The sequence below is a fragment of the Suricata suricatta genome, chromosome 9 (assembly GCF_006229205.1).
Source record: "Suricata suricatta isolate VVHF042 chromosome 9, meerkat_22Aug2017_6uvM2_HiC, whole genome shotgun sequence".
NCBI classification, from domain to species: Eukaryota; Metazoa; Chordata; class Mammalia; order Carnivora; family Herpestidae; genus Suricata; species Suricata suricatta.
Window position 1 is genome coordinate 12,779,385 of NC_043708.1, and position 12,883 is coordinate 12,792,267.

At 45.8% G+C, this 12,883-nt stretch overlaps 1 protein-coding gene and 1 non-coding gene across 2 annotated transcripts in view; one reads left to right on the forward strand and one right to left on the reverse strand.

Annotated features, from left to right (window-relative positions):
* Positions 1-1,057: 1,057 nt before the first annotated feature.
* KCNK13 (potassium two pore domain channel subfamily K member 13) overlaps positions 1,058-12,883 on the reverse strand; it is a 104,180-nt gene continuing 92,354 nt past the window's right edge. Inside the window, exon 2 of the mRNA XM_029950770.1 lies at positions 1,058-2,799. Coding sequence (XP_029806630.1) covers positions 1,907-2,799 — 893 coding nt within the window. The 3' untranslated portion in view covers positions 1,058-1,906. The remainder of the gene's footprint in view (positions 2,800-12,883) is intronic.
* On the forward strand, positions 11,843-11,915 carry TRNAK-CUU. Its single transcript has one exon. It is a non-coding gene; the product is annotated as a tRNA-Lys (tRNA).

The following is a 12,883-nucleotide window of genomic DNA, read 5'->3' on the forward strand; positions in this document are numbered from 1 at the left end:
TCGCAGCAAAGTGGATGGACCTTGAGGGTGTTATGGTAAGTGAAATAAGTCAGGCATAGAAAGACAGATATATTTTCACTCATATATGGATCAGGAGAAATTTAACAGAGGACTACAGGGGAGAGGGAGGGGAAAATAGTTAAGGAGAGGGAGGGAAGTAAAACATAAGAGACTCTTAAATACCAAGAACAAACTGAGGGTTGATGGGGGTGGGGGAGAGGGGAAAATGGGTGATGGGCATGCAGGAGGGCACTTGTTGGGATGAGCACTGCGTGTTACTGGAAACCGACTTGACAACAAACTATATTAAAAAAAATACATAAAAGTTGAAAGTCAAAAAAAGAGGAGGAGGAGGAGGAGAAGAAGATGATGATCTCTGACTTCAGAGCCACACAGCCCTTAGTTCGAAGCCCAGGGCTGCTGTTTACAGGGCGGGTGCTGCTGCTGAGTACTTTAGCATTGTTAAAAGCAACTGGGTTTTCCAGCTGGAAGAGAAGGCACCTCAGCCTAGGAGGGAGCAGTTGAGGGAGGTTCTCAGACTATGTGGCGCACGGTGGTGAGGTCAGATGTCACCAGCAGGACACCTGGGTTCTGCTAGCTGTAGGCTGTCGCCTTCAGAGTTCAGACGAAGGACAATCCCTCCACATTCACGCCTCTGTTTCTTCCTTGTGCCAAACACAGGAACGCTGCAGGGGTGTCCCTCAGGTGCTCCCCGCTCGGATGCGTTCCGCTCCGCATCCCAGTCTCATTGGGTACAGTGCTCTCCTGTATTTTCTTCGCGATGCCAGACTTTCTTCATCGTTTCTGAAAGTGCCGCGTGTACACCATCCTTATCTTTCAAAAACAGCAGCTTATCTCTTATTCACGCTTCTCTCAAGCCCCAAAATGTTCTCTCCTGACTATACGAAGATCAACAGCCCCCTTCCCGGCATGGATGATTTAACTGCTCAGGAGGTTATGTAACTAGACTTGTTACAATCCTAGGAGGCAGAACCGAAACAAATTGCCCAGGAGAAGCCATTCCTAGCCCCGCAGCCCATAATAAGCACTCATGTAATCTTAGTTAATAAAGTGAGGATTTATTCAATTTTCAGTTCTAATAAATAGCCATTATCTTTGCAATGGGCCCCAAGCCCTGGTTTAAAAAAAAAAAAATGAAATGGTCTCTGTGACCACTGAAGGAAGAACGTTAAGCTATAGTCTTTCATTGCAAAAAAAATGCATCTGTCCACTACTTGGCTGCAGTTTAAAGGCCTGAAGCTGAATTTAGTTTTCTTCTTACCACGCTGAGGTCCCCCAGACACCTCACCCAGCATTAGAATCTTAAATATAAAAGAAAGGAAAAACAAAAGGCAGAGAAGCAGACACAGAGAGGAGGCCGGGTGACTTCCCACCCGTCGCACCGCGGACGCCTCTGCTCTGAAGGGCGCCCAGGGCCCAGACACATTCTGAGACGTCCCCCCCGCTTTCCTGAAGGGGCTGAGCAGGCCAGTGAGTCCAGCCATTCAGGGCTCTAGGCAACAATGAGGATCTCCGCTAAGGATTTTTATTTCTAAATGAAGAACACAGCAGTGGGAAATGGAGGCTTACTTGACACGCCCCTCCCCCGCCCCCACTTCCCTTAGGCAGTTAAAACCCTGGAGGAAGGTGAGTAAAAAGACAGTGCGGTGTCTTGGGCTGCCTCTGTGATTCATTCTCAAGACTGAGTTCAGACCTCAGAGAGTAAAGCCAAGAAGGGCCTCGTGGCCTCTGTCTGCCCTGGAAGGTGGCCGGCTGTCCAAGGGGAGGCACTTTCTAAGGCTGGGCCTGCAGAGGGTGACAGGACAGCTCCAGAGGGGACCCACCCCAGCGATTCCCCCCATCGTCCACTCTCCTGGCCTTCGTGCCCAGTGGCCGCTCCTTGCTCCTACCTGTCCCCACTGGTCTCCGCCAGCCTGTTGTTCATGATGGCGAAGGCCCCCACCCCCCCTGAGAACTCGCTGTCCCGGGACAGCGCGCTGGCCTGGGCCGGGCAGCCGTTGGCGGTCTCGGACAGCTGCTTTTGGAGGACGGCCAGCGAGACCTTGTTGGCGGCCAAGAAGTCCTTCATGGAGATCATCTCCCCCGAGAGACGCCGCCCGTCCGTGTCGCTGTCCATCACCCCATCCGTGTCAATGGAGATGTTGCCCCGGTCCTGGACGGTGCCCGGCATGACCACGTTCCTCCGGGACCTCAGGAGCCTCCTTTGGCATTGCCGGCAGCACCCCCTGTCCATTTTCCTTAGGATCCAGTTCACGGACTGTTTGATGAGGATGGAGATGACGTTGAACAAGGAGTAGATGCAGCAGACGCCCATGAGGATGAACAGGAAGTTGGCGAAGCGGTAGAGGCCTTGGCTATCATACTGGGCGTTCTGGCTGCTGACAAGGTCCCCGAAGCCAATGGTGCTGAAAGCCACGAAGCAGAAGTAGAGTGAGTCAAAATAGCTCCAGCCTTCGATGGACGTGTACATGGCCGACGCGCAGCAGGAGATGAGAAGCGAGGCCATGCACAGGATCAGCATGACGTAGTACACGGAAGGCTTCCAGCCGGCCAAGCTGTCCACCTCGCACCTGCCAGGGGGCTTCAGGCCCTCCTGGGGCAGGGCCCCTCGTCTCCGGAGCTGCCGCTGGTGGCACGACCTCATGATGTAGGCGATGACGGTGATGAGGCGCTCCAGGAAGAGGTTGAAGAACAGGATGGTGCTCGCACACCCAATGAGGCCGTAAAAGATCAGAAAGATTTTTCCTCCTACGGTCGCTGGGGTGGTCATCCCAAACCCTGCAGGAGACAAAAATCAGAGGAGAGAAGAGTGAGGAAGGCCTTTGCCGTGAATGCGGTCAGGGTCTTGGCAAGGATGACTGGTGAAGGACCCGAAGAAACAGTTTCATCAAAGCGCTCAGTCCTAGCCTTTCTAGGAACAGAGGGGAGAACGCTCACTTCCTTTCGAAGATGCCAAGTGTTGTTCAGAGCTGCCCGGCCGAGGGTTCGTTTGGTGCCATTGTACACATTAGGCAAAGGCACATCTTCCTCCAGGTGGATACAGTCAGTGAAAAATGGCTGGGCGATGAGAATGCGAGCAGCATTTTGGCCTCCCCTCCTGACTTGGCTAGATGTCTTGTGCAGTGCACAGCCTGGACCACCACACTCAGCAGACATTGTTCAGACAGACAAACAACAGCTCATAGGATGAAAAGGCTTATACAGACTCACTGAAATTCATTTATTCTACAAATACTTACTCAATGCCATTCCAGGAATGGGGGATTGAACTCTAAAAAAGCCAGACTGGTCCCTGCCCTCATGGAGCTCTAGGGTAGTGAGGGTATTACTATATTACATAGTATAGGAGTTGTGCTGAAGGAGGTACAGTGTCTAAGAGGGGGAACCCAGCTCAGACTTGGGATTCTCAGAAGACTAAGCAGGGATACTTGAAAGCTAAAGAGGAGTTAGGCCGGCAAGGAGGAGTGTGGTTGCGTGTGTGTGTGTGTGTGTGTGTGTGCACGTGCACGGTGGTGGTGTGGTGCTCCAGACAGAGAAATAACATATGCCAACAAATGTGAAAATGAGAAATTTGCTCAAGATTTCCCCATCTCTTATTTTTATTATTATTTAATGTTTATTTATTTTTGAAGGAGACGAGGGACGGGGTGAGTGCATGATCAAGGGAGGGGCAGAGAGAGAGGAGACACAGAATCTGAAGCAGGCTCCGGGCTCTGAGCTGTCAGCATAGAGTTCGACCTGGGGCCATGAGATCATGGCCTGAGCCAAAGTCAGAAGCTCAACCAACTGAGCCATGCAGGTGCCTTTGTTTTTTCCATCTTTCAAACAAAACTCTTCAAACATACACCTTATGCTTTGGGAGTAGAAACTGAGGTGTTGGTTTTTATAGTTTGATAAAATAGAAAATGTCTTTCTTGCCTTTGCCTCTTACTGTTCACAATTTCCAGCTTCTTGATCTCTCCATCCATGCGCACAGACATGTTACTAAGAATACCAACAGTAGGACAACAGGCATCACTAAGAACAAGGAGGAAAAGACAGGAGCAGTGATACATTCAGTATTTCTCACTGAGGGGCGCCCAGGGTCAGCCCACTTGGAGGGACGTGCAATCCTTCCAAGCAAATGATTCCGTAACCATGAGGAGTCTGATCTGTTTGAAGGGAAGGGCATCAAAGTCTCCGAATACAAATGCCATTCAAAAAATAAGTACTGAGCATGCCTCCCTGGAGTCAGCCTTTTATTTGAACCAAACCTTCTTGTTTCCATTTTTTCTTTATTATCAAGTTCAGGTTCTTAACTTGAGCCCCATTGCTGGGATCCTCAGGACTCACCCCTCATCCTCTTTCCCGATGACACCATGTTTGTCCCCAAGCCGGCGCTTTTCTTTGTTGCCACAGCTCACTGTGGCTGCCTCCTAGGGCACCCTGGGAAGCGGTCAGATCAGACCTTGCCATGTGTGGGCTTCTGGGGTGATGACCCCCTCCTCTCCTCGGGCAGAGCCACGGAGCCACTCTTCCCAAACACCTAGCTACACATACTATGTAACCATCTCGTTTTCCAATTAAATTTGATCTTCCTTCTGTAGCATACAAGCATCTACCGGAAGGTAGGGTGTTGACAGCCTACAGCCAAGAGACCAGCAGGAGAGAGTGAATCTAGCTTTTGAACTGGATGGGACAGGATGACTTGGTAAGGAAGGGCTGCTTTCATGGGGAGTTATAGTTATGGACCTTAATGGAAGAGAGAAAATTAGACCCTCCTCTTTTCTCTGGGGACTCCTGTTTTAAAAACTAAAGGCCCTCAGCAGGTTTCATTTATTAGAGAGCTTCCTTGTATAAAAAAAAATACTTTGTCTCTGCTGTGTTCTCTTGTTAGCTTTAATTCTTACCCCCAAGCTCAAATGAGGTGGTTGTAACAGTGGAGAATTAAGAAAAAAAACGTACTGAGTTTAATGACTGAGCTGAGAGTGATACTTTCTCTGCCCCCTCAGAGAACACCAAGGAATAACCAGGGTGTCAAGTAATTAGTTCCTGGTGACCTGAGGATGTTTGGGGCACCTTCTCTGGCCCAGGAAATTCCCAGGAGTGGTAAAGCTTGCAAATCTTTCTGCACTAAGAAATGAAAAGTGAGGGGTGCCTGAGTGGCTCAGTCAGTTAAGCCTCTGACTTGATCTTGGCTCAGGTCTTGATCTCAGGGTTGTGAGTTCAAGCCCTGCATTGGGCTCCATGCCTACTTAAGCCTACTTTAAAAAAGCCTACTTAAGCCTACTTAAAAAAAGGAGAAGAAGAAGAAGAAAGAAATGAAAAATGAAAGGGTGAGCCCCTATCTCAAAGCTGTAAGACCAGAAGAGTCTTAGGGATTTCTTCATTGGAGACAGAACTGAGACAGAACCCTGACAAATATTTATCTGGGGGCCTTTTATGACCCAACAATATTCCAAGAACTGGATAAAGGCACTGAAAATGAGGAAGCCCGGAAATAACAAGGGAGGGGAGAGGGAGGTGCTTGCCAATAATCAGAGGAGAATGCAAGATTTAAATGGGCAAATGTTTGCTTCTCCAAAATCTTCATTTCTGATCCTAGAAGTGACTTAGTTATTTTAATCTTTGAGAGTAGAGCAGTTAAGAGTAGCTTTCAAAGTTTCCAGCAATAATTTATTAAGCACCTATTAAGTTCAAGGGCCTGCACTAACTGGGCTGTGCAACCGTAACCTGGACAAGGACCTTGACCTCAAGGAGCCTCGCCTCGAGGCTGGGACAAATCAACTGCTATCTACAAAACAAGGCATACGGAATCAAGGGCCAAAACAAGGCGCGATGGAGTTAGCCCGACTGTAGGGTCTTGAATGCCACCTCACTTGGGATGAGTGACAATCACGTATGTGACTGAAGCCAGCTGGCAAGCTTGGCAAACTGACTTTTCCAATGAATGACATGTCTAGACATGTTCCAGAGCTTTAAAATTTCTAAAGTCTATCTTGTTTTTTTGGTTTTAAAACAGTTGGTTTTATTAAAGAATCGATAAGCCGTGAGTTTTGATTACCTGCTGTATTGGTTTGATCACTGCTGTCGTTTCAATCAGCAAAAATAACAGAAAATGGCATAAGTGGGGGGGGCAGCAGGAGGCAGGCCCCCATGGTTGCAGTGAGAGGTGCTTCCATAGCTTCTATGACCAGAGCTTAAAAATATGGAAGCTAATAATACAGGTTTTTCACAGGAAGCCTTCCCTTTTTTTGAGCCCCATAAGGCTATTAGGGATGCCTTAGATTGGGAATAAGAAGCCTCAGCATCCTCCCTGGTGGAGGGAAAAGACACAAGCATCACCAAACACCTGCCCTGTGCTAGGTGTGCTGGCTCCTCACGCCCTTGCCGGGTGTTAATTATTAGTCTACTAGTCCCATTGACAGATGAGAAAAAAAGAATAGAGAGGCTGAGTAACTTGCCTAGAGGCACAAAGCTGGAATCAGAACCTAGATCTGTTTTGTCTCCCAGGCCTGAGCTCTTTCCACCTGACGGTGCTAAGTGAGTACAAACCACTGTCAGGCCTATGCCTCAGGAGCAGACTTGAGGGAGGGACACTAACCAGGCGTCTAGTTCCTTGCTTTACATAGCCACCCAGACCACAGTGGCTGCCAAATCTGGTACCCAAATCAGGGGATCGGCTTGCATCAGAAACTGAAACCCTACAATTTTCATTTACTAAAACACGTTTCTGAATGGATGTGTGCCTCTTCCAACAAGTGATGTAATTACATTGGTTTTAAAAATGAGCCGCACCCCATGCATTTTGGTCTCCTTGGATTTCATAGGGCACACAAAGGAAACTGATTGTCACAGGTGGTGCTTTTCAATATATAATTTGTTCTCTGTGCTTCACATCTGAGGTCTTCTGATTCAGGTCCAGCCCCTGAGTCCAGGAGCACGTGAGCTAGCTGCCTGAGGACCAAGGGCTCATGAATTTGGTTTAGAGTCTAAGGATGCTCGCCTGGCAATCGACTTTGGTCTAGCTTCCCCGAACCATTTCAGATCTGCTTTACTGTGACTGTCATCCCTAACGCAGCTCCTGGGACCAAACCAGGCTCTCTGGTGTCCTGGGGGTCTGGAAGCAGCTAGAGACGTCTAGGCTCCCGGGCAACCCCAACAGAGCTCTTCATTTAGACCATGAAGAGAGGAGAGCAGGCTTGCGGTCTCCTAGCTCCCATGTATACCCTGCTGACTGCCAATTAATCAAGGTAAAAAAGTGAAAAGCTTTGCCTTCTGATATGTTTCAAACATACACAAAGGTAGGGAGAATACTGTAACGAACCCTCATTTCCAACTCTGAGCAATTGTCAACATTTTGCCAGGCACCTACCGCCTTTATCTGACAGAGTATTTTCAAGTAAATCCCATTTCATCCATTAATAATGGTGCCTATGTAACTGACAAGAACTTTATTTTCTCAACATAACCACGATGACATTGTCACACCTAATAAAACACTAATTCCTTAAAACCAAATAATATTCAAATTTCTCACAAAAATCTTTTTACGGATCTGTATGAATCAGGATGCTAACAAGGTCCAAGCATTGTATCCTTCATGTGCCCTTTATTCATTGACAGCTTCCCTTCCCATTTTTTATGCCATTGATTTCCTGGGTACAAGTGTCCTACATATTTCAATCACAACTCTTTCTAGAAACATTTTTTTAATGTGTATTATGAGAGTGCCCTCAGATGCAGCAGAAAATCTCAGTCGCTGCATGGGGACATATAAATTGGCATAAACTGTCTAGAAAGCAATCTGAAATGTCTTAGACATCTTAAAAATATTTGTATCTTTTTCTGTTTTTTTTTTAAGAAATATGTCCCCCAAAATATCAGAAATGTGACTCACTATGTACACTGATGCTCACTGTGGCTTTGCTTCTAATAATGAATAGCCTCAGCAATCTAAATGTCAGATAATAGGGAAATGACTAAATAAAGTAGCCATTAAAATGACATAGAGAGAGTTTTTAATGACCAGAGAAAATGCTTAGTAGAAAAATACAGAGCTAAAGTGTGTCTGAAGAATGACCAAAGCCTAGTGCACGGGGCATCCTCATTAAATATTTGATGGATGACAGAATAAACGTTCTAAAATACATTTAACCACCTATACATAGTATAGCAGTGAAGATGCTTTTGGTTGCCAGTCATAGCAAATCATAAACAGAGGTGGCTTAAACATGAAGGGGAAGTCTTATCTCACCGAACATGAAATTTGTAGACAGGCAGCTCCGGGGATTAACTGGGTGTCTTTCCAAATCATCTATGAACCAAGACCATTTCACTTCTCTGGCTCTGGCCCCATCAACATGTTAGCTACTTCCTCCCCACCCCCCACCCCCCACGCCAACAGCGTCTGGCATTAACTCCTCACGCACTAATGTCCAGAGCTGGAAAATGTGTTCTTGCCTTGTGTATCTTTACAATAGCAGAGAATCCTTTCCAGAACCCCCCTGGCGAAATTTCCATTATACACATTAATCAGGGCAAGCCCACTTCTCAAAACAATTATCTACAAGAGGAATGGATTTCCTTGTAGACTGGTCAGGGTTTATCAGAGTTCCTTGGGAAAGAGAGGGACCCCAAAACCGACGTGGTCTGCCATAAACATACACAGAAAAAACAACGTAAAGAGAAAGAGACAACGTTTTTAGTCAAGGTATTTCAAGTGGTAATAATTTGAGTGATTCATTTTTTTCCCTAATGCTTGATATCTTTCATTATTTTTAAACTGAGAAAAATGGGTTAAAATGTTCTGGATGTTTTCCTCAAATGGAAGGCAAACATCTGCCCCAAACAATCAACCCTCTTGATTCATTTTTCTCAATACACTGAGAAATCAAAGTTTGACTTGCATAAACTTTTCATAATACTTTTGATTTGGAAATTTTAAGCCTCTTTGTATGATATGAAACTACATAGAAGTTTTGGGTGTTTTTTTTTTTTTAAATAGAACCTTCCAGTTTCAATTGGAATGGAAAGAGGGTGCAAGAATATAACCAATGGATTATTCTTAGAGGGATCGTGGGGGATGAGAATGGGGTTTCAGCGATGGGAGACTTGAGGTTATTACCAGGCACAGTCTTCATGTGGACAGTGGAACCATGATTGTTAGAGCTGAGAGGAACTTCACAGCCTTCTAGTCCAAGCTTTCTATGTTATAGGTGGGGAAACTGAGGCCCCAGTAAACCAGGTAATCTTCATGAGGGGTGGAAGCTTGGCTTGAATCCAGGTTGCCCATCCAGATTGCCATCCCTTACTCTTGTTTCCAGTGGCAAACTGCTTCCCAAGATGATTTTGAGCAAACTGCTCCCATCCCTGTAAGATGTGAAGCCTATGTCCCTTCTCCTTGAATCTTGGATGACCTTGAAGCTTGCTCTGACCAATCCTACGTGTTGGAAGTCATGCTGCACCAATTCCAGGTCGAGACGGTAAGAGCCTAGCAGTTCTGTCTTTCTCTCTCTGGACCCCTGTGTAAATAGTGTGACTACTTAGCTGAAGAGGGAGGCCCAGCCCTCCCCAGCCATTCCTGCCTCCTCAGGTACTGGGTAAATCCAAGTTGGGCATTCCAGCCCCAGTCAAGCATGAGCTGTATCAGCTGGCACTCATGGAGCCAGAGAACCACAAGCTGAGCCCAGAAGATCTACAGAATTGTGGAAAATGTCCATGGTTGTTGTTTAAGCCATTAATTTGGCACAGCAAAAGTTATACCTGGCAACGAATAATGAAATGTGTTCTCTCTCGGACCTGTAATTTTTTCAAGAAGGCATCTTCACACTATTTCCAGGCTGCTCCAGCTCCTCCCTTCATTGATAATTAGATGTAAGGGATTTCAAGAAGTGTCAAGAGGAGGTCTACAAGGGAGTTGGAATTTAATGGAAATCCCACTTGCGAATCAAGTAGGCTGTTGAGCCTGTGTGATATGAAGGAACAGACATGAGCTCAGGGCACTGGAAGGGTGGGATAAAGAGGGCATTGTACGTTGATACATATTTGGATGGTTTCAGCTTGGGGCTATTATGAATAGTATTTTCACAAACACTCTGGTGCATGTCTTTTGGTGAACCTATGTACACATTTCTTTTGGACACCTATACTCAGGTATGGGGGTGAGGACTTCACAGGATATCATATGTTCAGCAAAGTGGATGTACCAATTTACCCTGCCCTCATCAAGTTTGAGGGTTCCAGTTTCTTCATATTCTTGCCGATATTCTTGTGGGTATATAGTGGTCTTAATTAGCATTTCCTTGACATCTATTGAGTTGAGCCTCTTTTCATATGTTTTGTGGTCATTTGGGCATCCTCTTTGGTGCCTCTTTAATTATTTTGCCCATTTCCTTTTCTCTTGTTGAGCTCTAGGCCTTGAGCACTGCCTTAAAGGGTTCCGGATTTGGTTGGAGAATTTACTGCCCCATCTAAGCAAGGGCATTGGTTCCCACACCTGTCTGGCCAATCTGATCTTCCACAGCACTCATTTCTCCAATGGAGAATGGTTTCTAACATTTCCTGTGCTAGCCAATATTCCCATTGGCACAGATTCTGAGAACAATATTTATAGTGCTTAATAGTGACCTCTTGAAAATGGATTCTGGAATAGATACTCCCGTTGATGGCTGACTGCTGCCAGGGTATAAGCTGAAGTTACATAAACACACACTTCCCTGTTTATATCAACGTGTTTTATGGTAAGTGACCACTCAGACAATGTAGCAGCAGATAATGCTCATGTTAACCCCCTGTGACAATTTTCATCTGACAAAACCAGCATTGGGACCCTACATTGGAAATTCTGGCTATGCACCAGACGCCGACACACTCTGTGCAAAATAAACAATTTCCATTCACCTCACACATGAGGAACGCCTGCACACCAGTAAATCTAAGGCAAAGGTACAAGCTGATCAACTCAAAATCCTTTTTTAAGACCTTCTACAATGTTTTTCTTTTCTTTCTCTCTTTTTTTTAATAGGTTTCATACCCAGCACTAAGCCTGACACAGGGCCCAAAGGGGAGCCCAACACAGAGCCCAGCATGCAGCTCGAACTTATGACCCTGAGATCAAGACCAGAGCTGAGATCAAGAGTTGGATGCTTAACCAACTGAGCTACCCAGACGCCCCCAGACCTTCCACAACTTTAAAAAGTCACTCCTTTTCCATCCCAAATACCATTGTAGAGTTCCTCAAGATAGAATTCTGCTAAGAGACAGAATTTCACTTTGGCTTGATGGAATTTCACACTGGACCATGTTTGTGTTCACCATAATCTCTCTTACACAAACCAAAAAAAAAAAAAGTGGTCCCTATTAATTATTAAAATCACACTAAGAATGTCTCTCCTTTGGCCTGGTTCTTTCTTCACAAACCACCACTGGAAAAATGACCAAGAATGAACAATAGGATGTAAAACTAGCCTTGTCTGGCTTGTATGGATTTTCCTCCATAGTCCAGGAATATGCCCCGTGGCTCCCATGTGCATAATATATTAGGTCTGCTCAGCACAGTTCAGGCCTGCGGGGGGAAAGCCTCCCTCAGGAAGGGATGGCAGTCCCTTCAATTCCACCCAGGTGTGAGAACCCAAGCCCTGACTTCCCTCACCTATTGGAAATGAGCTAGAGAGGTAGGTAGCAAGATCAGGTAAGTGAACAGATACTTACTAGACAGTCAGATATGTAAAATCTTGTCTTAGCAACTTATATTGAATGTTGAAAAGATTGGGCCCCATTCCTTTAGAGGAAGAAAGTACTGCTTGCCAGTAATTTTTTAAAAAACACTTCAGGGAGGGGTGCCTGGCTGGCTCAGTGGGTAGAGCATGTGACTCTTGATCTCAGAGTTGTGAGTTCAAGCCCCACGTTGGGCATGGAGCCTACTTAAAAACAAAGAAACCCAAAAAACACTTCAGGAAGTGCCAGAGTGGTAGTGGACATCCCTTCAAAGAAACTTGGAGTAATGAGAAACTAGTACAAACAAGCACCTTAGGAAGCATGTACAAGGATGTGTGGAGGGGGCAGCATGCACGTTGCATGAAGAGATGGTGGTCATCAGTATTTCACAGCTATCAAAAGTGCTCATCAAGTTTTATGAGTCTTTTTTTCTTTTCTTTTTCTTTTTTTTTCTTTGGGGATGAGGCAGAGAGGGAGAGAGAATCCCAAGTAGGCTCCACACTCAGTGAGGAACCCAACACAGGGCTCCATCTCACGACCCTGGGATCATGACCAGAGCCAAAATCAAGAGTCAGAGGCTCAACCAACAAAGCCACCCAGGTGCTCCCAGTTTTATGAGTCTTCTAAAGAATATGCTTAAAGACAGGGGTTTATGAGGGTCGGATGTTCACAATCATTACTTCCTCTTGGATTATGTCTAGATACTGAGGACAGAACCATTGGAGGGAAGAGTTGATATGACAGTCAAATTAGGCAATACTGCTGTATTTTATTAGATAGCACACACACAGCACCAAGAACATGGGAAGGGGAGGCGGATAATTAGAAGATAGTTTCCGCCCTCCAGAACCATCAAACCTGGTCCAGGAAATGAAGTACTAAAACAACACACAAGAAGGAAACCTGCATTAGGTTGTTTTATCAAATCAAGTAAACTCCTTTTCTGAGTCATCTGCAAACAACATAAAAGTCAAATGGAAAACTTCTATCAAGCCTCAGGGAGGATGGAGGGTCTAATCACACCTTTATTTACAGTGTGAAAATTAACTGAGCAGTGAATAAAGTAGAAGCAAACTACGGTCACTTCGGACAAATGTCTTGAACTTTCAGTACATGTGAAAACTTGCCGAGGGGCTTGTTAAAAACTGGGGATTTCCAGCCCTCC